Source organism: Chlamydotis macqueenii, chromosome 3 (genome assembly GCF_036417535.1).
Source record: "Chlamydotis macqueenii isolate bChlMac1 chromosome 3, bChlMac1.mat, whole genome shotgun sequence".
Classification (NCBI taxonomy): domain Eukaryota; kingdom Metazoa; phylum Chordata; class Aves; order Otidiformes; family Otididae; genus Chlamydotis; species Chlamydotis macqueenii.
Window position 1 is genome coordinate 65,874,202 of NC_141558.1, and position 25,491 is coordinate 65,899,692.

The 25,491-nt window shown below is 42.6% G+C and overlaps 1 protein-coding gene and 1 long non-coding RNA gene across 3 annotated transcripts in view; one reads left to right on the forward strand and one right to left on the reverse strand.

The window, feature by feature from the left end:
• Positions 1-2,229: 2,229 nt before the first annotated feature.
• On the forward strand, positions 2,230-7,234 carry LOC104481441 (uncharacterized). The gene is made up of 4 exons (XR_015258222.1): positions 2,230-2,429; positions 5,262-5,368; positions 6,393-6,446; positions 7,123-7,234. It is a non-coding gene; the product is annotated as an uncharacterized LOC104481441 (long non-coding RNA).
• Positions 5,747-25,491, reverse strand: part of PLAGL1 (PLAG1 like zinc finger 1) — a 51,656-nt gene continuing 31,911 nt past the window's right edge. For both annotated transcript variants that reach the window (XM_086745288.1, XM_086745289.1), the window contains 6 exons: positions 19,374-19,529; positions 18,187-18,299; positions 15,783-15,932; positions 12,184-12,303; positions 10,128-10,624; positions 5,747-9,764 (listed from right to left, as the gene is read on the reverse strand). In XM_086745288.1, coding sequence (XP_086601414.1) covers positions 8,489-9,764; positions 10,128-10,624; positions 12,184-12,303; positions 15,783-15,932; positions 18,187-18,299; positions 19,374-19,529 — 2,312 coding nt within the window. In that variant the 3' untranslated portion in view covers positions 5,747-8,488. The remainder of the gene's footprint in view (positions 9,765-10,127; positions 10,625-12,183; positions 12,304-15,782; positions 15,933-18,186; positions 18,300-19,373; positions 19,530-25,491) is intronic.

Below are 25,491 nucleotides of genomic sequence, written 5' to 3' on the forward strand. Positions count from 1 at the left end.
GAATGAAAAGATTCCCCCTGACCTCCCCGATCCCTGGGTTACGCACTAAATGGGTGACTGCACAGTTTGCCTGGCACAGCCCAATGACTGGGATTTTTCTGCAAGGGATGGGGGGGAGGGTCTGCATACAACCCCTCCCCTCCTCAGTTTGTATTACTGATCCTGTATCTGCAGCCCTCTTGGTCCTGCAGAGGAATCCTCCTCTCAGGTTTGCTGTCAAATGTCTAGAAAGAGAAGATAAGGATCTGAAGCACATAAGCAGACAGGTTCACAAGGAAACAAGAATGTAAAATGTGTGTTGTGGTACAAGCAGATGCTTCTTGGCCCAACAGAGCTGTAACCGAAATTCCTTGCTCGGGCAGCTGCTTAACTCCTATAGGAAGAGAGCAGATGGCACGGAGAAATTAATGGGAATATCAAGAAGAATGAGTGAGAATAGGAAAGGGGGAGTAAGCAAAGGAAGACAGGAACGGGCTCTCTAATTTAGCAGCTGCAGATGGGCTCAAGTGGGTGTGATCCGCAGCACGAGAGGGAGCGCATCGCTTGGCCCTGGCTGTCACAGTGTTCCCGACAAGGGGGACTGGCCGTCCTGTTGCAGGAGAGCGAGGTAAATGCTGCTGAATCTCAAAACCTCATTCGTTGTGATGCTTCTCTTCAGTGAGTTCAGCACCAGGTATCTACCTACCTAAAATTTGCCTGTGCTTTCCAGCTGAGGTGGTATCCCTACTTTTCCTTCTGAAATACTTACCTAACATTAAGGACCTAATAATGTAAATATTGTCCCCTTGAAGGGGATCGATCAGTTCTCCCTCTTAACCAAGAAAGAAAGAAAACTGAGACGGGGTGGAGAAGTCCAACAGGACCATTCCTGTTCACAGACCCAGTCTGTTCTTGTCTGCCAGTCGTCATTTGTGCTGGCCTCCAGCATGTCTCTGAGCAGAACAAACTGGAAATGGCTTCTACGTCTTATTTGTGTCAGACCGCAGCTGTACTTGGGCAGCTTTTTACAGTTTTGCTGAACTCCTTCAGGAGTTAAACTGAACCTGAAATGAATACTGCTTCAGCTCCCTGCTCCTGAATAGACATCATTTTAAAGCCTGGGTAAGGAAGCATCATTAACAAAGCATGACTTCAACCCATAAATGACTGGGGTTTTTTCTTTGCTTCCCAGCTGAGACACGATCCCATATGCAAGAAGATCTTCAAGATGAAGCGCAAGCCCTTCAGCTCTTTGAAACAGAGACTGTAGGGAACAGAAGTCACCACTGTGAAGAAGCAGCCCCCGCTAAAGGTATAGTTAAAATTGAAGTGTGTGTGTGTGTGTTATCTCCATATGAAGTCTTTCATTCAGTAATGTTATTATTTCCTCCAGGGACAAAGCCTGGATGTTGTGGATGAGTTTCACATATGTGCTTGACTCGGTGCCAAATTCTTTCCTCCCCCTCCCCATGCTGCTCGTGTTTGCAAATATTTCTCCATTAAGAAGCCAACCCAGTAGGTGTGGTGACTACTCTGGGCACGGAAGTGTCTCTGCTCTTGTTCATGTGTGTATTTTAAAGACCATGCAAGTCTCTGACAGCTTCCTCTTCTTTCAAATCCAAAAGAGAGAGTGATCCAAGAGGGCTGGTGCATGAATTCCCCAGGTTGAGCCTGAGAGCTGTCAGTAGCCCCATATCATCCATAGATGAAGCTATGGAGATTCACTGCTATTGAACTCAAGGGTTTAAAAATTTATTTAAGTTGAATTTATTTACAGAGCTGGAGGGGAAGAGGCTTAAGCTCTTACTGGAACAAGTTGTTTTTCCATGCATTGTTGGGGAGGAGGGGAATGCACATGGATGTGCATGTGTACAGTTTTACCCAGAGATGCCAAATCACTACTGATTCGGTCTCCATGCAGATTGCCGTTGTAAAATGGCCTTAAAATCAGTCATAGAAAGAAACAGAAGTGCACAAAGGTTTAAAGCAAGAAGCAGAATCTGACAAGTGGAGGAGAAGGGCAGGTGTTGGTCATAGCGTCTTTCCCATTCCCTCTTAACCACCCTTTGGTCTGCAGTGACCAGAGTGTTTTGTTGGAGGGCGTTGTCCTTTTATCCATCTTCTGGTCCTGTCAGTAGATGGCAAAGGGCCAAATCACTTTTCCTATGCCTTTCAAAAAAAAGCAAATTTATTTTGTTTGTAACGTTTTTCCTTTCCCTCAGAAAGGCAGAATCCTCACTCAAAGATTTTTCTCTGTCCTGTGTAAGGGGAAAATATAGTTTGTTTCTTCCTTTTTTTTTTTGCATTACGGGATCAGCCAGGGAAGAAATCTAACTGGAGGCAGAACCATGAGGATTTTATTAATACTATTTGATCATCCAAACATGTCTCAAAAGCTCTGAAGGAGGGCCACGCTCTTCCACCTCCTCCCCCACCAAGCATCAATCCAGGTTTGTGGTCTGCTTTATCTCACTAATGTCTTGAACTGAGCTTTGGTAAAGCAGTGACCTCTTATTCTGCACAGCTGAGCTTCGGTTTTGCACCCCCTGGCACAACACGACAGGAACATTAATTCCCTCCGTACTCTCTAATTTTAAGCTGTATTTCTTGGCTTTAAATTGAGGAGGAGTGCAATGCAGAGGTGGTGGGAAGGAAAACTAACTGTACCTTTTAAGTTTAAAGGCAGCGATTTTGGGGTTTGGTGTTAGGCAGTGCTTTGGGAGGAGAATTGGGGTGCCTGTGTTCTAGCACAGGCCGCGTCAGGGTATAACCGAGGGTGAAATACACCCCCTCACCACTCAGAACGACTGTAGTGCACGCAGACCTTCCCACTCCCACGTGGTGGCTTTTCTGCTGTCCCCTTCTCTGTGTAGTTTGGGGAAGTCAGGTGGAAAAAGACCGGTGTGGTCTCTGCACAGAGCTCACTGTGTTGTAAGTTACGGATCCAAAAAAAATGCAGATACAGCCAGTATTTCTCATGATAATGTGGTTTATGAAATGCAGGAGCAATCTTGGAAAGGGTCTCAGTGGGGTCCCAGTGGCATTGGGAAGGGGAGATTCTCTGGCCTCACTTCCAGAGCAGGAACTCGGGACTGATAACAAAACCAACTGCTGCGGTTCCAGCCTTTCTCCTCTTCTAGATGACAGCCACGTGGCACAAGGAGCAGGACACATCTTCCTTCCTTGATTGGGGTCAAGCTCCTCTCTGAGTGTCCACTGCTGAATTCTTTAAAGACTCTGTTGTTTCTTGTCTGACTCTACCGACTCCAAGAGCAGACCCCTCCCTTTCCGCCTCCTTCTTGGAGGAAACCAAGTTGTGCAAGAGCAGCGGTAGTTGTGGAGAAAGGAATTGAAGAACTGCTTTTTAGGAAAGACAAATTCCTGAGGGGCCTAACGAGGATGTATATCCTACACTACAGAACTGGAGAGGAAGCACATGGATTGTTGGGAGGAAAGACAGCTATTCCCCTTCCCTCTCTTCCTCCTCCAAATTGAGCCCAAAGCTCCCTGTTCTCCCCTGAAGGGCCAGGTCCCCCTGCCAGCTCCCCGAAGCCAGGCATCTGCCCTGTCTTGTCCTCCTCTCTTGTCTTCCAAACCATTTTGCCTATGCTGCTGGTCTAGGGCTGGCTTTTGGTGGCTGCTTGGGCCACCTTTTCTGTGCTGTTACAGGGGGAAATGGCTTGTAAAGACTTTATACCTGCCATGTTAGGATAAGGACACTTGGGCTGCTTTTATAAAAGGGACTGAGCAGGGAGGGAGAGCCTGAGGAGAGTGCAAGGGCTGAATGGGACTGCATTGACCCCGAATGCCACCTGTTCATTGACATGGGTAGGACCGCTCCGGTGATAAATGTAGCTGAACAGCTTTAGCAGAATCAAGACTGTAACTGGCAAAAATGAGTCTAGGAAGCACTGCTGTGTGTTCTTCCCAAAGCTACTTCACACCCAGAAACCTGGCTCTCGGGTGACTCTCAGCTGGCAGGGTGCAACTTCTTAAGCAGTTTTTTGTCAAATGTCTAAAGGAAATGGATTTTGTGAAAACAACTAACAATCTTAGTGACCAACCTTCAAAAGTAGTCTTAAAATCATTGGTTTACACTGCTCCAGAAATTTCTAAATACAACTTTTTCTGCAGATACGTTAATTGTGAAGTTGGGGAGGGAATAGGACAAATATAATAAAATCTGCTCTTATTAATCCCCAGGGGTTTATTGCTGAAAGTAATTACACTTTGCTGGGTGAATACCATAAGCATGTATTTTGGTATCCCAAGTGCTTTTCTAGAGGGGGTTTTTGTCATTCTCCTAAGTTTCTACTTTGTGAGATCATGGGAATTCACCTGCTGACAGAGCCAGGTTTTGAATTGCGTCTTGAGTGCTCCAGTAAAGAAGGGCCATTCTTCTCCTGTAGTGTATAAAGCTGTGACACAAGTTGTTCCTTTCTCATGATCACGAGCATCCACACAGCTCATGACGATTTAATGAGGCTGCAGCACAGAAACACATGAAGTTTTGTGAAGAACAAGGTGCCCACCGTGCCTTTGCTGCAAAGACCACCGGCCAAGCTTTGGTAAGCAAACACAGTCACACTTGTCTTGTCCTGGAGGCAGATTTGCATAACTGTAAAGACCTACATTAATATAAAATTTAAGACTCTACGGAAGTTGGTAAGTTCTTAAGGCAAGACGTGCTGATCATCAGCTAGGAGTTCCCCAAAACTGGAGCTCTTTGTCTGAAATTAAAAAAAAGTCAGAATATGATAGTATGAAAAAAGTTGGACAACAATTTCTTCAGGCTCTGCTGTGATTGGACTCCAAGGCAGGGAAGCAGAAATTTGGCAGCTTTTGCACTGCGTAGAGAAAACTCTTCCTGTTCATTTGGGTTCCCTGATGGTTGCTGCTCGCTGCAAATGGATAGCTGGTGTGCTCCCTGGGCAGCAGACACGAAGCCAAAGGGCTAAGCCTCTTTGGGCAATCAGAAAAGTGGAGCTAATCAGCAGTGTCTTGAAGAGAACTCCTATTTTATTATAGAAAAAAAAAAATACCAACAGTGCCTTTAGGAGAGTACTGATTTTCTTCATTTTTTTAAAAAGAGATTTGAAAATCTTATTACTCTTTTACCTATTTTGGGAAGGGAAAATGGCTTCCAAGTGGGAGGAACCGCACCTGTCGCCTGTTCCTTCCTAGCACTGCTTCAACAGTGATTTGGAGAGTTGTCATGGGGTTCCGTAAGCTCCTTAGTAGAGTTGAGTGTGGATTGTGCTTTTTTTTTTTTTTTCTACTAGGGCAAGCAACCAGTGACTCAGAAAAAAACCTCCAACCTCAACAACCACTGTGTTACCACTTCAGAAGAGAGTACAAGAAGGTGCCAATGCAGACAAACCTGGGCCAGGTAAGGAGTTAATTTGTGTTTTTCTTAAAACAAACTCTGATGTATTTGAGGTGGGGAGTGGCATTTTTAAAACAGATCCTGGGCTTTGGAATCTAGTTTTCTGACAGAATAATAAAGTTTGATTTTTTTTTTAAACTTTTTTTTTTGCAAGTCCAGGCCTTGACTAATACTAAACTTGTTTCTGTACAACACTTGTTAGAAATGAGAAGGGTCAAAATTTTCCAAGTGGGCATTGTTGATACTGAATGGCTTTCCAAGTCATTATCCTGATCCGTTGGGCTGAGCGTATATAAAGAGTTTGTCATGCGGGTTCTCAGGAGAGGGCTTCTTAGCCTTTTCAATTAGAGGTCCTCAAACAAAAGTGTTGCAGTCTGAGTGTGAGGTTCCTTCTGTCCCATAAAGGACTCCATAACCTTTAATCATTGATGTTATGATTTATTCGTCAGGGATATCTGCTGAGTTGTGAGAAATTTAAAACATTTTTTTTCTGGAAGCATGACCTTTTGAAATAACTTACCTTCCTTTATGATGGGACATCATCAGCTTCCTCTACACTTACAAGGTCAAGAATCTGGAAAATGAAATTTGAGGTGTAAAAGCTGCAGTATTACACATTTAATGTGTGTTCTATTGGTAGACACCATCATAGTGTGCTTTTTAAGTGTTTTTTTTCTTCCTTGAATGAGACTCGGTCTTCAACCTGTCGTTACATAGCACAAGCATCTCACCAAAGTTTCAGAAGAGGCTGAGGCCAGGCAGCAGCACCCCTCTTGGCAGCTCAGAGCTCAGCCACCCTGCTGCAGCTGAGCAGCTCAAAGAATGTGGGTGCCCAGCTGACTCAGTGTTTGCATAACGTTTTCTTCTTAACATCATGTTTTAATTCAAAGACAAGTAATTAGTTGCACCTGTTATAGAAACACAAACCAAAATGACAAAATGTCTATTAACAAGATGTGATCAGGCAGTGGTACAAAATTTGTGATGTTGTGTGGTTTGTTGTTTTTTTTTTTTCAAACAAGTACAGAAGTTTGGATGAAGCCAAGTGAATACAATTTGTGTGAACAAGGAAAACAACGCAGTAAGTGAATATACACACACTTTTCTAAATTCAGATGTGAAAATACGAGCCTAGCTGTAGAATGTACATATAACATTGTTTGCAACCTCTTCCCTATTCTGGACCTCATAATTTAAGTAACTGATAACTGGTCATGACTGTGCAGCACCTGCTCTTCCTACTGCTGTTGCCATTACAAGAATTATCTTAAACTTCCTTCTCTTTTGCCTTATGCCAAAAATGTTCGCCACAAAAAATACCTCTCAACAGTGTATCCGAAGAATGTATTCTCACATGAACTGCAATAATACAACCGTTCCTTACTCCAAGTACTGATAAACCTGTAAGAATATTCAGATCATTGTAGTTGTACAATGTCACTGTAGTTCATTAACAGCAAACCAGCAATCATTTAAAAAATATTTTTTATTTGAAGCTGTCTTGAAATATTCCTATAATTAATGCTCACTTAGGGTTTGAGAATTTACCTGGAGTCAGGAAGTCTGTGTCTATTTAGCTGCATCAGGATCCATTAGGAATTTAATTTTTTTTTTTAAATAAGCATAGTAAAGAACTTGGGGTTTTTTGGGGGGTTGGGTTTTTTTGGTTGTTTTTTTTTTTGTGTTTCGGGTTTTTTTTAATAATGTCATTTACTTAAAGATGTAATTTTTGCAATTCCTGTTCTTTCATGCATCAGGTCATAGGACTGACACACCAACACACCATCAACTGGAAATGTGCATGGACAATTTACCCCAGGAAACAAACAAAAGTCCCCATGGTTCTGGTTTGGAAGAAGCAAAGGCTGGAAGTCCAACTGCAGCTGTCCCAGTGCTACTGAGCAGAATCCCTGTAATTAAAATGGCCTCAATCCTACCCACTAATTTCAGCCGACGCTTGTGAGGCAGGTTCATAACCTGGTTTTGAACAGGGCCAAGTATGAGCTCACCAACACAACCCTTCTGCACATGGACCTGCCCCCGCAGAGGTCCCGCTTGGTCACAGGGAAGGAATCCACATGTCAGATGGCTATTCTTAATAATCATTTCCCAGACTAAACAAAGGCCATTTTTATCAACAAAAGGTGAATAAAGGCCCCTTAGGTAGGAACCATTATTTTTTATTGAGTGTTAAATCAATCAAGCTGTTGATCCAATGGGATACCATATGCTTAAAGTTAAGCCGATGCTTAAGTTCTTTACTAGAGAGAGCGAGAGAGACACCAGTGTTGTCTGATACCTTGTCAAATCCAGCTCTAAGTGGAAAATCGAAATGTCTTTCTCTAACCTTTAAGACTATTCACTTCCCCTTCTGATAACTGCAGATATACGAGACATCAGTCCTTACAGAGTCATGCAGAAGTGGTAGTTACTTCCAGCCCTAGGGAAAAAAATGCAGGAGACACACACAGCCAAAGTGCGCTTCAGAAAACAAAATCTAGTTAAACGTAATCACAATAGTGATCATCTTCATTTAAAACAAAGTGAAACAAGGAGGTAAGATTTACTCTTGGAATGATTCTGATTTAAATTAAATATTCATAAACTTCAGTAACTAAGTGCTTAACAGAAATCTATGTGATGATGATAAATCGTTTGTTACATTTGCCATGTGTCTAGATTTGCTGCGATTTCTTGCTCATTAAAATGATTTTTCTGTGATTTCCCCTTTCTTCCCATTCCCCCTAGCCTTATTTCTCCTACCACAGCAGCCATAGTTTTATTGTGCCTGTTATGATGCTTTGCTATCACTGAAGATATTTATTTAGTTGTTTGCATGAAAGGTAAGAAACAAACACATCAAGGGTGTTGAGGGAAATACGTTAGTTCTACTACTGTCATATCCTAAAAAACTAATAGTAGTATGAAAAAATAGACCTTCTTGTTTATTAACATCCTGAATTTAACTACCATGTTCATAATGTGCTTTGAAAACATTTGGGGCAGTTTTTCTAAAAAACAAAACCAAACCAAACCGAAACCACTCCATCCTAACAAATTCAAATCAGAAGCAGAGTCTTAAAAAAAAAAGAAAGGAAAAAAAAAAACCAAACACGGTGACAGTTATTTGAAGGCATGGTGAAAATGAGGCAACGTTACAGAATTTGTAGTGGATGGAAAGGAGCGAGGAAGATGATGCAGCTGGTTTATGGCCATCCCACCAGTAGCTAGCTGAAGACCTTGCTGTTGGCCAAGGCCATTCAGCCTGTGTGATGGTTCCTCTGGACCAAATGCCATTGTGATGTCCCCAGTAGTGTTCTGGTTGTCACCTGGTGGGAGCTGCCAGAAACTCATCACATGAGTGAGATCCATGAATGGCAGGCTCGTAGTTTCAGCTGCTGCCTCTGTCTCCTTGTGCACTGGGTACTTGTTCATATCCCCTACAGGACCTGAGGAAGCTTCTTCCAGACTGATTTTGTGGAGAGATTGAGGTTCTGGTAGTGGCAGGTCCTCAAGAAGATGCACATTGTAACCTTTAACATCCACTTTTATTGGAAGATTCTTGAGGGATCCCGCTGCAAATGAGGTAGAGCTAAGGTCGTATTTATTAGGCTGATGAAGGTTCAGGTTGGAAGGAACAGCTGTTGAGCATGATGTGGGATGGACAGCTGGAAGGCTGTCTGCACAGCCCATCCTTTGCAAATGAGGAGAAGGTTCAAGAGGAAGAGCAGTTTGTAAGCTTGGCTGGGAATGAAGATGTGAACAGTTGTATTCCTCTGATTCTGAACTATTCAAAATCCCATTCTGCACAGAGGCCCTTTCAGGAAAAGGGGACAGTACGCTAGCATCTTCCTTCAGTCTAAATGGCAAAAGCTGGTCAAGAAGCCCCACCGAGTCACCGTTCTGCAACCTGCTCTTCAGCAGTTCTTGTGGATGAGTCTTCCTAGTATGGCGAGTCAAGTGATCCTTCCGCCCAAACCTCTGGGCACAAAACTGGCACAGAAAGTCTTTGCAGCCTGTGTGAACTACCATGTGACGCCGCACATCTTTACGAGTATAGAAATGACGCTCACAGTGGTCACACTTATGTTTCTTTTCCTTGGTGTTGCCAGTTGGTTTCCCTGCATGGCTTTTGAGGTGTTCCAACAAAACTTCAGTACCGCCAAACTCCTGGGCACAAACCCTACAGGTAAGGTCCCCACTGGTGGCTGCATGAAGAGCCAGGTGTCTCTTATAGCCTAGCTTGGTGTTGTACTTCTTACCACACTCTTCACACTTGAAGGCCATCTTGTTAGGGTCATGAGTCTGAAGATGATTCTTTAGATGGTCTTTCCTGTGAAAGGTCTTTTCACAGTAGCCACACTGGTGAGATTTCTGTGGAGAATGAGTGGCTGAATGCCTAAGACAAAAAAAAATAAAAACGTTATTTGCATTTAGATTTGCTCTAGTACACAGTGCAGCTTTAAGACTTGAAAACACTGGCATTCTTGAAAGAAGACATTTTCACAAGTTCTCAGATTATTACTAAAAGCCTAACTTTTTTTGAGGGGAAGGTGTTAATCATAAAGCATAGAGTAGGTTAAAATTGCTCAACATAACTTTTTTGAGCAGCCACTGCAATTGAGAGATTAGTTTTCTCCAATTCTACCAAAACAGGAATCACTAGAACTCAGGGATTAACTGTCACCAGGACACTCAAGAGGAAAAAGATGTCCTTGTTCCCCACACACCCACCAGAAAAGGAGCGCCTTCAGAGCTGTACCTGAGCAGTTTATATTTGGAAATGAAGGCTTTTGTGCATCCGTGCTGTGAACACTTGTAGGGGCGCTCCCCTTTGTGCGTGTACGTGTGAACTGTGAGCTTCTCAACGGAATCAAATGTCTTCCCACAGAGTCGGCAAGGGTAACCGTCTGGCTGCTTTGCTTCTCTTCCCTTTAACAGTGAAGACCGGCCATTTCTCCATTTAGGTATAAACCTCACAGGAGCATCACAAGTGCTTCCTGAGCTGGCACAGCTAAGCTTTGCGGGAGAGGAACAGGAAATAGTCCCGTAGCACTGGGCAATGCTTTTGCCTAATGCTGTTCCTCTCAGTTTCCCTTTGAGTTTGCTTTTTGCTTTTACAGGTCCCAGTTTATTTGGTGGTCTGAACCTGGTGGTAAGGACTCGGTCTTTATGGATGCACTGGTGAGATTCTAGCAGAGCAAAAGTCGCAAAAGTGCTTCTACAGCTGGAGCATATCCAAGGGTCTATGGACTCTTTCTGCAATGAGAACAGAAACAGGTCTTATTAGCTGTTCTAAGGAAAGGTCATACTCTTCTCACTGACCCTACATCTCTTCCCGGGCTTTCTCAAGACCTGTCCTTTGCGATATTTACTTCAATATACTACCACACAGCTGTTCAGGTGGAAATGTATTCTCTCTAGGAGCCTATGAACTAGAACGAAAAAAAATGGTTGGCTAAATATTCATTTCCATGGTTTTGGTTAGCATTTACTGTAGCAGTTCTGAGTCCTTCACCTTTGTTTGCCTGTGCTTACTGAATTTCAAAGTCTCTACATTTGTTCCTTTTATGGAATTACTCATAAAAGCAGTTGCAAGTTGTACTTTATCCTTAGACTGACATAATTTATCTGCTACTGCAACCATACAAAAATGGGGTGAGTTTCTGCACACTCTTAGCTCTACAAGATTTCCTTATATTTTAGGCTAACTCCATGCTTTACGAGATGGTAATGGCCAATGCCTCCAGGAGAGACTTCCTCAATTAGCTTGACATCTGGCATTAGACTTTCTTAAACTCTGTAAGAAACACCTTAGGTTTGGGGATCTCGAGCCTATCCTGACTTACAGGCATTAAAACATAAAAGTTTTTTTTTTGTAAGCAAGGCATTATCTGGAAGTATTCTTTCTGTGGAAATAAGAGCTCTACTGGATTAAGTTGAATTCACCTTAAATATTGACATTTTAAAAATTCCCATAAATAACAATTACAAAAAACCTCCCAGTCATTGATGAAACGTACTTCCAATTAATACACAACGATGTATTTCCTTAGCTGTCTCTGTATTTTACCTCACCTTCTCATAAACTGTCCTTTCCCTTGCTCTTGTGCTAGCTTGCTCTGGAGAGGCTCTGTCCACTCTGTCTATTTAAAAGCAGAGCCCTCCTCTACTTTTTCTGCGTCTCAAGCTGTGGCCCTCCCACCTCTGCTTTCTGGGGTATACTCTAAAGCCCTCGTATGCAAATACCACAATGGGGTTACTTCCTTTCCTGGAGCACCCGTGAATTCCTGGTTCTATCATGGTCCCCATTTAACATTTCTTTCTAGCTTAGGTATCAATCTTCATGGTCATGCTTCCAACACTTACAAACTTCTCCTATCAGTTTAAGGATTCCTACTATCATACAGAGGTGAAGGTATTTGGATTAGAAGAGAAGGGCTATTGCACAGGAAAGACTAAAATAATCAGTGCGTTATCTAACCAACTAGTCAGAGCATAGCAAAGGGGAACTGGTAAAAGAAGCCTGAGGCTGGACAGTTTGGTTATTTACAAATTAATGCCAATCTTAAGTCTTTCCAACACATACCACTGGTGCCATTTACTTCTGGCTACAGCTAATGGCTCCGGTGGATTACAAACACAGGAGAGGAAGAGCAGTCTTTCTCCGAATATCTGTTTGGTTAAAATTGCTCTTGGCTTTGTGTTAGCCTACTACTCTACGGTTTACTCTAGCATTATGAGAGTTATGTAAGCAGAGAAAGCACGTAAATTGTAATTTACTATCTCTGGTGATGGTTTGAATTAGGAGTACTTACTGCTACTGGAGGCAAAGGACAGACATCAGATTCTTCTTTAATGAAGACTACAGAAGCTTCCATAAATTTAGCATAATCGGCAGCATACCATACTTTCAGTTCTGTGTGGGGTTCAATTGGCTGTGAGTGGAAGAAAATAACACGTGTTTACTTGTGCCAATTTTCCTTCACCAAATAATACTGAAGATTAGAGAGGAGTGTGCAGGCAATTTGTGTCCTTACCCAAGTTGCATTCTTTGAATCTGTTTAAATTATTGGTAATTTAGTTTCAAGATTCAAACACTTTTTGAGCATTACTACCCACTAGGGCTTGACACCTGCAGTTTCTAAAAGCAGAAATGTATATGTACAGAGATTGTTTCGGGGACAGGAGCAGGAGGGGTGCCTCAGCCCTCACAACCTTTGCTCAGTGAGTTCTATTTGTCTGTGATGTCCAGACATCCAGCAGTCTTTCCAATCAATATCCCATGCCTATGCCTCGATGTTTCAAAGCCCACTGAACACAACACTTAACTATAGGGTACAGGCAAAGGAAAAATGCATCGTGACTGCACAACAGCTTGGACGCCTTCTGGATGTGTGACACTCACAGAGTGTGGGTGCAGAGGTGATCCATATGTGGACTGCAAGTCAAATTTGCACGTTTCCACACGCTGGCTCTGATGTGTGCTCACTAGGCATGTGCCTTACTGTACCTCTGCCCTCCTTTCACTGAAGCCTTCCCACACAGGTCTAAGCGAGCCCATAATCTGCAGTCTCCCATCCAGCCATGCCTGCCCAAATCTTTCTTTGGACTGGACTATGACCTCCTCTGACAAACACTTTCAGTCAATAATACAGCATATAGAAAGAGAGAGGAGTGGTTACGCTCACTGGCTAAAGATCCATTAGTTATTTAAAAGCAAAGGAGAAAACTAACTTTGGGGTCATGATTTATACAACTCCATGGCCCTATACACAATTTTCTTCATCTATAATAAAAACCAACATTGCTGCAACAGGAGTAGAACCAGCCTGCACTACACATGTAGTTTTATTTAAACTAAACTAAATTTGTGCCACTAAAAAGAACAAACTAGCCTGGAAGGAGAGCAGCTGAATCTGATTCCACAAAATGTGACATCTTATTTTTTAACATTGTGTTGGATAAGCATGGCAGGTGAAAGACAACTTACATTGTGAATGCTGACAGGTAATTGTGTGTAGAATGTCAAAACCTGAACTTTTGAACTCCCAAGCACAAGCCTGCTTCCTAACTACAACCAGGATGGGTTAGTTGTATGTTTTGACAACTCCTGGCCTACACAGAAACGGTATGTGCTGAATTCTCCACTCAATAAAGGACATGACAAACAACTAGGAAGCCGATCACACATTGTACTCCTGCATTTAGTCTATTTAGATGGAGTAAACCAAGTCTGGGGGAGCTCCACAGAGAGCTGGGGATGCCCAGGGACCTTGGCCAGTGACACCCGAGATTGGTACCCACAAACAGCTGCACAGCATCATACTGTCTCTGCCCGACATTCCTGGAGCAGCATCGATCTCCTCTGTGGGAAGCTGAGACCTCGTCAACATGACTTTGGAGCGAGAGCAAAGTGTAGCAGTGTGTGAAATAGGTAAAAGCTCTAATCTCAGCAAAACTGAGATTGAGCATCAGTATTCAAATCCACTACAAGTTGTCATTTACTCTGGCTCACCTGTGAAAATAAGAGAAAGCTATGGCAGCACCCACATGAAACTTTCCTGTGATCAGACAGACAGCGAACGTGGATGATTTTTACTTCCTCATAACTGTATACTTTTTTAAAGCACTTATTTCTAGGGACTGTAGTCATTAGGTCAGCAAGTACACTAATGGTACTGTTAGTATGCCGCTTACGTGTATGCTTTTGTAGCTGCAGTGTCATGTCACTGAAATCCCATCTTTTTGTAAAAACAGTGGGGAGAGGCGCCAATCCTCCTACTCCCAATTTAAGAGACGTTATTCAAAATATCTTGAGAAAATATCTTCATAACCAGCCCTAAGGCAGCCTCACGCCGTGACCAGCAGGGTGTGCCTAAGTGTAGCAAAAGGCTATCACTTTCACCCATCACGACAAAATCTGCAGGATGGCACAGTACTGTGAATGACACTGGGACTTACGAGAAATAAACCAAAGTAATTCCCTACAATACACAGCACAGTAAAGGCTCCAAGACACATTCCTCATCCTAAATTACTCTTTGTGTCAGAATACAGCATGCCAGTCTCCATTAATGCCAAAGAGCAGAGTTCTGCTGAATTCAGCAGAGAGCTGGTTCAATATTTAAATCATACCGGAAACTGTAAGTTACCAGTTCATAACTACAACCTCTTAGAACAGCATTTGTTCATGCTCCCCAAATACAGTATTGTTAATCCTGTCAGTTCTACAAGTATTGCATGCATTAAAAATCAAACTGAAATCTCAAATGGATGCAGTATGGACTGCATCAGAATCTCAAACACAGCCTAAACAATGTCTCAGATTAGCATGTACTGGTTTACATTTATTTTCTTTTTAAAAAAATAATCATGTTAATATTAATCCAAAGGCAACTATACTTCATTCTGTTATAAAAGACTCTGAAGGTGTAAAATGCTACTATTAACTTCTTCTCACATCATCACTGTGTGGTAAGTATTTTTCTCATCGTGTAGGTAGAGAAACAAAACTGGAGGAAGAAAATTAAACACTGGTATCCCACAGAAATGTGTGCCAGTCTTGGAAATGAAACTGAAATGCTGGATTTTAATCTTTTGACTAATACTCTCTCTCTTTTTTTTAATTTTAATGTTACTCACAATGATATATATGCATTACCTTAAGAACAAAAAAGGAAAGCAATGAATGTTCGACATACAGACTTCCGTTTCCTAAGTGTACAAAAGAGTAAGTTATGATTAAAACAAACTTTTCCTGAGAAAGTGCCAAAACAACAAAAATCAAGACTGTATGTTCCAATGTCATTTATAAATACAGAGTACTTTGTTCTCTCTCCTCAGACGAAGATGCAGCCCAGAGTCTCTAACATAAACCCATCACTTCATGGCAACATTGCACTCTTGTAAGTTCTGCAGTTAAGTCTTCAGATTTAATGAGAGTGGAAAATAGTACGTAAAAGATTATACTTACACCCTGTTCCTGAGCACCTGGTAATGTGCTCACAAAACAACATGTGTCCAAAAATGTAATAAAGGAAAGGAACGTGTTTTTTCTTTCCAGGATGAACTACTGTTGAATGTAACACTGCTAGATAATATCACCGTGTACCTATCTGGAACTGAAGAACTTTACAACATTCATGTTTAAACACCACCATCATGAATAATATTTCTGTCTCTCTCTGCTCAGTTTTTTTACCACCCACAACAAGAAGCACACACTGTCTTTCACTGGAAAACTCCATACACTGCTTGCTTTACTACAGATTAAGTGATGTACAAGGTGGTATGTAATAAAGACCCAGTAGGCAGAATATAATCGATCTTCCAACTGTAAAAGAGTTAGCCCTTCAGAATCTCTGCCTATAAATTTCCATTTGGATGACAGATGAAGCAATGTGGGTTTAACTACCTTAACAGTTGTGAAATAGACTTCTCCACAGTGCTGATAAGCCACAAGCGTCTGTTCTTCTTGGTTCCGGGCTAGCCGGACAAACATCATCCAGTTTCCACACTCTTCATCGGGAGTGTCCAGAAAGTACTTGCCTCCATCTTTCAATACCTGAAACAAAGCGGGAGGAGAGGAAAAAGAACAGAATAAAACCAAGTCCTGTACAAAGGCACATTAGTTTTCTTTAACTTGGAATCACGGCTATCGGTTATTTACTATACCTTGTTCATATGTCCGTTGAAACTGTGGTTGTTTTGAAATAGATCACTCTTAAAGAATACTGAGTGCAAAAGAAAGTGAAGAACGAATACCTGCCGAGGCACTCAGCTACTAAAATAACTGTAGGCCTTTGTATGTATTTCCAGTTTATATTTCATCATTTTTATGTTATATAAAGATAATATTATAAGAACTAAGTGCAGGCAGGTAGAAAGATAAGATTTATGCCTTAACGTACTTCCTGAGTACTTGATAATCTCAAACTTTAGTGCTGTATTAATGCTACATTTTGCATGGAACAATTGCATAACTTGTGTAATGAAGTCCAGGTAACATACAATGTAACGGCATTTTAACAGTCTTCTCTTTTCCCCCTTAACAATGCAAATGTAAATACGAATGAACAACTGTGCCAGAAAGATCTCTTTCTTTTTGCTTTACTCCATTCTTTCCAGATTCCTCTCCAAGACAACGCCTCTACAAGGCAAACACTCCCAACCTTGTACAAGACAGCTGCCTGTATGGAATACAGTCTCAAACATGGACAGCTGAAGATGTCAGCACAGCATCTATCTGTTCTACTAACCAAGTAAGTGAGCAACTTTTTGCAAAAAAAGTTGCATTTCCACTGCTTCTGGGAACTATTTTATCTAACTTTGTTATGTTTCTGATGAAAACCTGCCTCTTTGACAAATTTGGTCATACACTCAGAATGCTGCTAGGGAAAAGTCAAGGCAGCTACTATTGTCATGTAGGAAACCTGGGACTCTAGTCTCCTCTTCTGAAGAAACAGGCCATTCATCAGCCAGAGCTGTACTTATCACTGTATACTTTTAAGCAAACGGGGCTGACTGATAGAGGATAGGGTGTGGTTTACAGCGGCTTGGTGAAGAGGAAGGAACTGGGTGCTTAGCTCATCCATGCTCGCACGCTTGTTAGAGAAGTAAGTTTTCTGCATTTTTAAAAATTACAGTGTCTCAAATCAGAAAATTAGTTATGGAGAAGAACAAATCCTCTCTGTTGTCAACACACCATGAAAATCCCACAGGACAGTGCTACTTGCCTGGCAGACCATTCACATGACTTCCATGAGCAAATGAAGTTTACAGCAATTGCTCAAGCTATTACTTCTGCTCTCAAACAAAATTGCAGAAGTATCTGTATCTATGCCTTCCTCCACAACACACAGTGTTTTCCAGTCCCAAACATTTGGAGAAAGCTCAAATGAAGACATAAAGCATGTCACAGGACAGCTGCTGCTGGTCCCTCTCTCCTGGGGGTGAGAGGGTCTGATATGAAATGCAGAAGTTTCTGGAAGAAACGTGACCTGTCGGGAAGTCCGGATGGATGCTGTGGCTTGACCACGGTCACACTGTACGACAGAAAGGTGTGCTCAGGCATGATTCCTCGCAGCAAAATCAAAGACTGGGGCGTAGAGGATTACAATCAACTGTCATTCCCAAGGAATTCTTGTGGACAGGATATGCATGCAGGTATGTCTAAGCTAGGCTAGTCTGAAAGACCACTATTTGTCCTGGATAAAGTACAAACAACAGTGTCACGGTCCAGGTGAGATGATCAGTAACTGCACATGCAGCAAGGGATGGTACTAGCACTAAATAAAAATCTGACTAAATAAACTGAGTTAGTGCGCTGTGTGTCAAATTTTACACATAATCACATCATTAAGAAGTGTTTCCCTGTTGCTGCACTGTTCCTCCCTACTAAGCAAGTGCACGTTTCTGCCACTACTGCTAACTCAGGACACAGACTTAACCCTCCCAGTGGCATGGTGTTAATCGTATATCCTTTTGTTTCATCTGGGAAGGCAGTACTATCCTTGGATACTTTCAGTAGCTGTGCTCTGTGAAAAGTTTATCAAGAGCTGTTAGACTGATAAGTGAATCACTCTGGAAGGGGTAAAACTAGAAAGCAGCAAAGTAAACTTCTAGAAAACACAATATACAGGAGCATTTTGGTACTTCAGGTTATGCTGTGCTGTCTAATAATGTGATTACATTTATACATACAGATCAGAAATACAATTAATTAACTAGATCAGATGCTAAATTGCCTGGTTAAAATACATAAACACACATGAACTGTTAAAGACAGACATGTACTTCATAGTAAGTCACTGGGTTACCTGCAGGACTAGCCTGCTCTCATCATAGCGGGTCAGTTTTGTAGACAGTTGACCAACATATGGACCAAACTGTGTTCTCTTCTGTATAACTTTCTTTGCAAATACTCCAAGGACTGTGAATAAAAAAAGACCAGTCTAATATTAATATAGACATCATAAACTATTTCTTGTATATTTACAGTTGTGAAAATGGAGATAAACACATAGTGCAGAACACATTAATTCTTCTTCTAAACAAATTACACAGGTAAATTATTATAACAGGAAGAATCTAAAAAGGATATAAGTATGTACAGAGATTTTTTTTTAAATGGGTATTATATTGAATACAAAAGTGCCTAGAATCCATGACAGGATGTTAAACTTGAGTATGCAACACAAACGTGTTGATACTCTTCAATCTCCTAGCTGATGTTATCATAGTGCTCTGCTTGTTGGCATAATTTCGAGGTTGTTCTCTCCCAGTATGAGTGGAGAGAATCTATAAAAACACAACATTAGCCGTTTTAATCATTCTAGTTATTCCCATGCCTAATACCACTGGTGTGATACAATATGCATCTTGTCATTCTCCTTCTGAAATGCAACCTAGGCAGGACTATTTTTACACAGGTAGCTGTGGAAAATTTGCACACTAAGGATGTAGTTCCCTTGTTCAAGTTTGGGCATTCAAATTGCCTTGCCCTCAGAAGGAAACAACAGTCTTTCTATAATATGAATGGAAGATGCTGTAAAAGGTAAATTAACCCACTTCTTTTGAGTTTGCAGGGGGTGGATGAGGGATGTTATTTACTATTTTGTTTCTGACCTCTTACTGAATACTCTTTCCTGTTTTGCATGCTTGGGGAAAAGAAAAAAAATACGTAATAGTGCATGACTGTTACCATTAGATACAAATTCAACATTCATTAAACTTGTACTGACTGAACAGAGCTAACTGACTGCTCACAACTAAATGTCACACCAGCTCTGGCTAATGTCCTGCTGTCAGTCTGTGCATCGAGGTTACTAGAAATCAGTCATAAAAACCAGCAGCTGAATGTGCGCTTTAGCTGTGCTCAGCTGAAAATAGTCTTCACACTGTTAACACCTAACTATTATGCCTTGAGTTATTAATGAAAACAAGCCAGCATGAGTACTTTTGCCTCCTCTTTCTCAAAGGTGGGAAAAAGACCTAAAATACTTACTCTGCTGGTTTCCAGCTCGCAGCTCCAACACTCGCAAAGTGAGGTAATGAGGTAGGGTGAGACGGGCTCGGCTAGGAATAACCCTATCTTTAGCCCTGATGAGTGGTCCGTGGAGTTTGCATTCTCCTACAAGGCTTTTACCGCAATCCTCACACCCTACAAATCCAGAAAAGGGAACTTGTTACTAAAAATGACAAACTACTGTCCAATTTAGAATCTACTAATTTCATCACCTTAAGAACCGATCTTGAATTACCAGCGCTTTTCTTCATACCACTTTTCTACATTAGGTAGCGAAAAGATTATCTGCAAGCCAAAACTGAACCAGGAAGACTTGAAATAAGACCTCCAGTTTGTGCATTCTCTTCTGAGCTAACTGGTGGGTCCTGATCTCCAAAGGTTTATACACATGCTCATTTGGAGGTGTCACAAACCATGCTTTTGAAGTCTAGGATGGCAGCAAAACTGGAGCTCGCAACATGCACACCTATAAATCAAGGTGCATATATTTATGTAGAAATAAGAAGGGCAAAGTTACTAGTAATAACCAAGGTAATTTGCAGAGATCCAAGGAGTCCAAGAAAGACCATTGTGACTTGGTGAGCCTGCACAGACAATTCTCAGTAGAAGATGAGACCCTTGGTGTACCATGAAAAATGAGTACGATGGGTCTTACAGACACAATTCAGTTGACAATCATGCAAGGGCAGCCTTCCCATAGATAGTGCTGCCTGTGGAAGTAAGCAAAAGGGGCACGTCGCATCTCCCAGACACTGGTTCCCAATAATGACATCTGCAGGTGAACACACAAACCATCTAGAAATCATTAATGAGAAATACATGTCTACAAACTGACTTTCCCCCAGCACAGTGAGGTATTTTTGGTTCGGTGTAGCTCAAACTGGTTGCCAGGAAAAGTCATACAGAGCAGCGATACAACTGAACAATGAGACTCTCCAGCAGAAGGTCATCCCGACACTGGTGTCACACAGGGCGATGGGAAAAATGGGACTGCTTGCACAAAACCTTTTTATAGACAGTAGAAGCCAAACCAATGAGTCAACAGCACTTCATGACTGAGTTAAAGAAAAGCTCATATTGGTCATCCACAACTACTTCGTTTTGTTTTATTCCTGAACATTCTGCTAAGCAAGTCTATTCAGCAAGTAACAATAAGGAGCAGAGGAGGGGAGCCAGAGCAGCTGAGACTCCTAGGGAGCCATGAGATGCTGTAGCAGAGACTGGGGCAGGAGAGGTGATGCCTCACCACAGACAGGGACTCGCATCCAAAGAGAGGTCAAGAGAAGCGTAAAGGTTCAGGAGACATCACCTGGAGAGACATCGGAGACGGTCCCTGAGAAAGGACAGTAGCACTATAAATGCTCAAAAAGGTTTCAGTTTGTAAACACAAGTAGGCACTTGACTAAATTACATTCCTCTAGAGTCTAGTCCAATTTCCCCAAATAAGCCTGAAGTGTTCCTATTGAGTTCTTTGGGCTCTCCATAAACTCTTAATGAGGAGGCAGGTTTGCATGTTGGTCAAGCTATAGGCACTGCAGCAGTCCATATTTTTCAACAATTTAGGGATCATGTAATAGTTTTCTTTTGCCATAGCTCTCAGACTGCACGCCTCCACTACGAATAGCAGAAATACATGATTTTTTTTTCTGCTAGTGCTACAGATAAAGAACATGCCACTCTACAGCCATCACCTAAAATGCACAAAAATAAATAATACAGCTGCAAGTCAGATTTTTCTTGTTACACACTGTTTTATGTACCTGAAAGTCCTTTACAGTTAGGTTGCAAGAAAAAAATAATATTTTCTTGGTGATTTAACTTAATTGGCTTTTAAATAAATTTCCAAAAATCTATGTCTTCTGAAGGCAACAAAATTATGAGGGCTTCCTGAGCTTACCTAGAATAATAGCGACTTTGTCTCAAGTCAAACAGCTCCTCCTTGGAGACCTGTTGTATGCAAACTGCCGAAAAAAACATTACCAAAAGCAAAATGGAGACAAAGAACTGCTGTTAAAGGGAGGATGTATCTAATCGTAAAGTACACGACCTTATCAATTCATACCATGCCTCTGTGATTCATCACTACTGAGCTCCTGAGCAAACCTTCCAGCCGCCTCGGGGCAGTGCCCACTGCATAGGGCTCACGGTGGGCAGCTGGAACGGGAAAGCAGCGAAAACGGGTCTCCCTTAAATCGGCCTCCAAATTTGGCACTAGTGCCCCATTAGTTAACCCCCCTTTCTCCTCTGGATCCAAGACGTAAGGACTGAAACTATTCAGATGGCGTGGGTACTGGGGAGGCACTCTCCAAACTCAGGGACTGCTCTGCATCCAAACGGGTGCCAAGCATGCCACCGAGCTTCGCAGCCCCGGAGACGGCTCCCCAGAAGGCAGGCATAACTGGCACGGTGAAGCCACCAGCTGGCACTGAACGAAATCAGCTGCAGAGCTGGAAGTGGTTTTTAAGCACCTTCCTAGGACAGCTTGGGATTCTGACCTGGCACCGCTGCGCAGCACCTTGAAATATCCATAGCTGCCCAAGATGCTTGTTCTAGGATTTTCTACGTTTCACTGCATGGGATAAAGATAACTAGATGACTTGGTTATTTAACAGGCATCCCGGAATTACATTCACTACACAGTATTTCTGACCCCACACCAGCATGTTAGTACCCTGACTCTGAATTTTTTGCACACTAAAAATCACCACGTGTGCCAGAAGCACAGGACTGGACCACTGTCAATATAATAACTTTAGGGGCTACCCTGGGGAATGGACATCTTTGCTATTTCTTCCCCCCAAACTAACAGCGCGAAACTGTCAAATTCAAATTCTTTCTCCGAGATAAATACCGATCAAGTCACAATCCTTTGTATTTCAGTGCAGCATGGCACCGGTTTGCAAAGCTCACACAGGTTTTATGCCTCCTTTCAACTTTGCTGCCTAAGTAATTTTTTTCAACAACAGCCTCAGAACACACTCTAACTTGTTATGAAATGTAGAGCATCCAGCTACGGAAACAACACACATTTTGTCATATTAGCACTAGGAATGAAACACATTTGGTTAGAAAAATCATTTTCTGTGAAGAAGATTCTTCTGCTTTTTGTTAGGCACTTCAGTACCTCACTTGATGCTTTTGCAGTTTCCCTGCTCCCTTACACTGTATTTACACAAACAAAATTAATGGATTCGATGCCATGTTTATAGGAATAGTTGATAATGTGCAAGCATGCAAGACAAAGTAAAACTGCCTCTGTTCCTGTGCTTTGCTGTGATTTAGATGAGCAGGCTACAAAAAGAAATAAATGAGATTCACAGGAGCTACAAGCTGTTAAAAAACAGCTCATGTCATTGACTGTATCTTTAGAGTAGCCATGCTATATTGTCCCCTAGAGGGTATTTCTTCGTTCTTCCTCTACGTCTTTGCAATGGTTCTGAAGAAGTTCCAAATAATGCCTTCTTAATCTATCTGTAGCTAAAACTAGACAAGCTAATAGATCCTGTACCTGGCAAGATTTTTATTTTGCTGAACTCTACTGCAGCAGCGAGCAGGCACGCATACAGAAGAGCCCAGCACGGGCGCAGGTACAGGCTCCCCACCAGGTTGTGGGTGTGTGGCCACCACCTCATCACATGGACGAGGTGCTCGTGCCCTGCGAACCGCCGCTGGACGGGCTAGGAGAAGGGTACATCTCCCGTACACCCCTAGCCTGGTACCCCCGTGCCTGAATGCACCTGCTCCCGCTTCTGCTCAGCCATTGGGAGGCATGGTCAGCAGCCGTGGCTTTCCCCTGCTCTTTCAGTCACCAGAACAATGACACCGGCTGCCTGTAGGATGCACTCTCATTGCAAGGGCTGATGGAAACACTGGCAGCCATCTTCCCAGGGAGGAGAATGGGCTGTGAGTGTGGCTCACCTGTACCGTCCTCACCACGCTGACGCTTCCCTCCAGTCCAGGTCTAGATGACAGTTCTCCTTTGCTGCAGCCTACAGCCTGGTAGCCTTTGTGGCCAGCTTGCCTCGTCCTCCAGACAGCTCTGGAGCCGGCTACGCTGCACAGGGACAAGTTCCCATGGCCAGCAGTAGCCAAGCTGGGGCGGCAGCTCGAGCGAGCTGGACTTGAGTACAGTTAACAAACTTGGGTTTCCAAACCAGCAGCACCGTCCGAGCACCGTGCCACCCCCACAGGCACAAGCCCGGCCTCGGAGAGAGCTCATTAGTGTGGGCAAGGAGCCACAGGCTGCGGTTACACAAAGTCCGGCTGCAGAGATAAGGAGAGCTATACATAGCCATACTAGGAACTGCAATCACTGTCATGATAGCTCGAACATACCACCAGCTCCTTAACCAATCAGTGTCAGAACATTACTTTTAAAAACCAGTTTGCTAAAAACTAGATGCCTATCAGGCAGTCCTTCCTGCTTTCTCCAACCTCTACTTTCAAGCGAGACTTTACAGTATCTGAACATTTCAGTGGCTCACAAGATGCCTGCGGTATGATTTACGTGCCCCGCGAAGGCAGAGGTAAATCTTTCCTTTTAAAATGTCCGCTTTGAGCAAAGACACCCTGCCAGAAATGACCGTCCAGCTGAGCAGCCCTCGACATTTGCTGCGCTGTTTTGCAGCATTAGAATTAGCTCCTGTGTGCAGAGGGAACAAAGATCAGTGTACACAGCAGCCCAAATCCTAGCCTAATTACAATCATAAGATTTGCATAGCAAACAACAGTAATTTACCCCAAAGTAAAACTGTACTGCTCCGGTAGCCTTGTTCAGCTTCCATGTAGAGGAATGCTGCAGATATACATACCTTGTGGAGGTTTTCTGGCTAATATATTCTGCATGTGCAGTATGCATCTTGGTTCCTCCTACACAAAGGTACACGAGGTTTTCCTGCTCTGAAGCACTCCATGCTGGAAAAGCTTGAAAAACTTTTTCCACAATATAATTTATTTGGCAAAAATTCAAGGTACTCAATTAGCAAACTGTTAATCCCAAGTTATTTTCCCATTATTGTGGGCCACTGTCACACACTTCCTCTGTAAAAAACATTTATGAAAGAAGCTTTAGATGTCCTAATTTTGATGCGCAAAGTGCATTTACAAAGGAGCTGAAGCTGTTAACTGATTAATAATTCATCCTATTTATATTATAGCAAAATAGAACTTGTTATAATGATCAGAATTCAAAACAATTTTATTCAAATCCCCTTAACTTCTGATATTTTGCCATGTTAAACTTTCTACTGATCGATTTTCACTTTTTAACTGTAACAGCTGATACCTAGTCCAACGGAAAAAGAGGTGAACATTTCTTCAGTGTCTCCTTTTCATGTCTCTTCTATCTCATACAATAAACCCTTTTATTAGCAGAGAGCTACAACTGCTCTGCTCTGCATGGAAAAAAAAGAAAAAATAAATCCAGGAACCACACTCCGGGCTGACTTTGCAATCGTAACTGCCCTCCTGAGCAAAGACTGCAAACTTCCACATTCATGCACCACACAGCACATTATTTGGGAAGGAGGTATTGTATTTTCCATAACCGTGCATCCAAAATAACAAGCCCCCAATAAAGAAGGGGCGGAGGGAGCAGACAGAAAAGGAGATTTACTCCTAAGCACTTGAGAGGAAAGCCTTCAACAGATTTCAAGCAGTGAGCTCCCCCACCTTTGACACAAGGAGCCCCTGAAGCCTCATGGTCTCTATGCAGTGGCATCAGCACAGAGACTGTGGGACATGCTCCTGGGGCAGCATCAGCTCCCTTACCGAGGCCTTGTGCTGCTGACTGCCACCCTTGGGCTTGCAGGTGAGTGGACCAGAGCCCCTGAGATGCTGGCAGAGGGGGGAAGAGGAGTCGTGGTCCCACACAGGGCTGAGCAGCACCCTGCAAGTGAATGCCTACACCTCTTTTGGGGCCTCCTCTCCCTGGGGAGGAGAACAGTAGGTGGTTTGCAAACATCCCAGCAACCATTCTTAACATTAAACATACTCATAGGAACATGACCTCACTCTACTAAAATGTAAAACTTAAAAAATGAGTTAGAGATAGAAACAGAGAGATAAAACAGCAAACATGCCTTACTGCCACCCAATA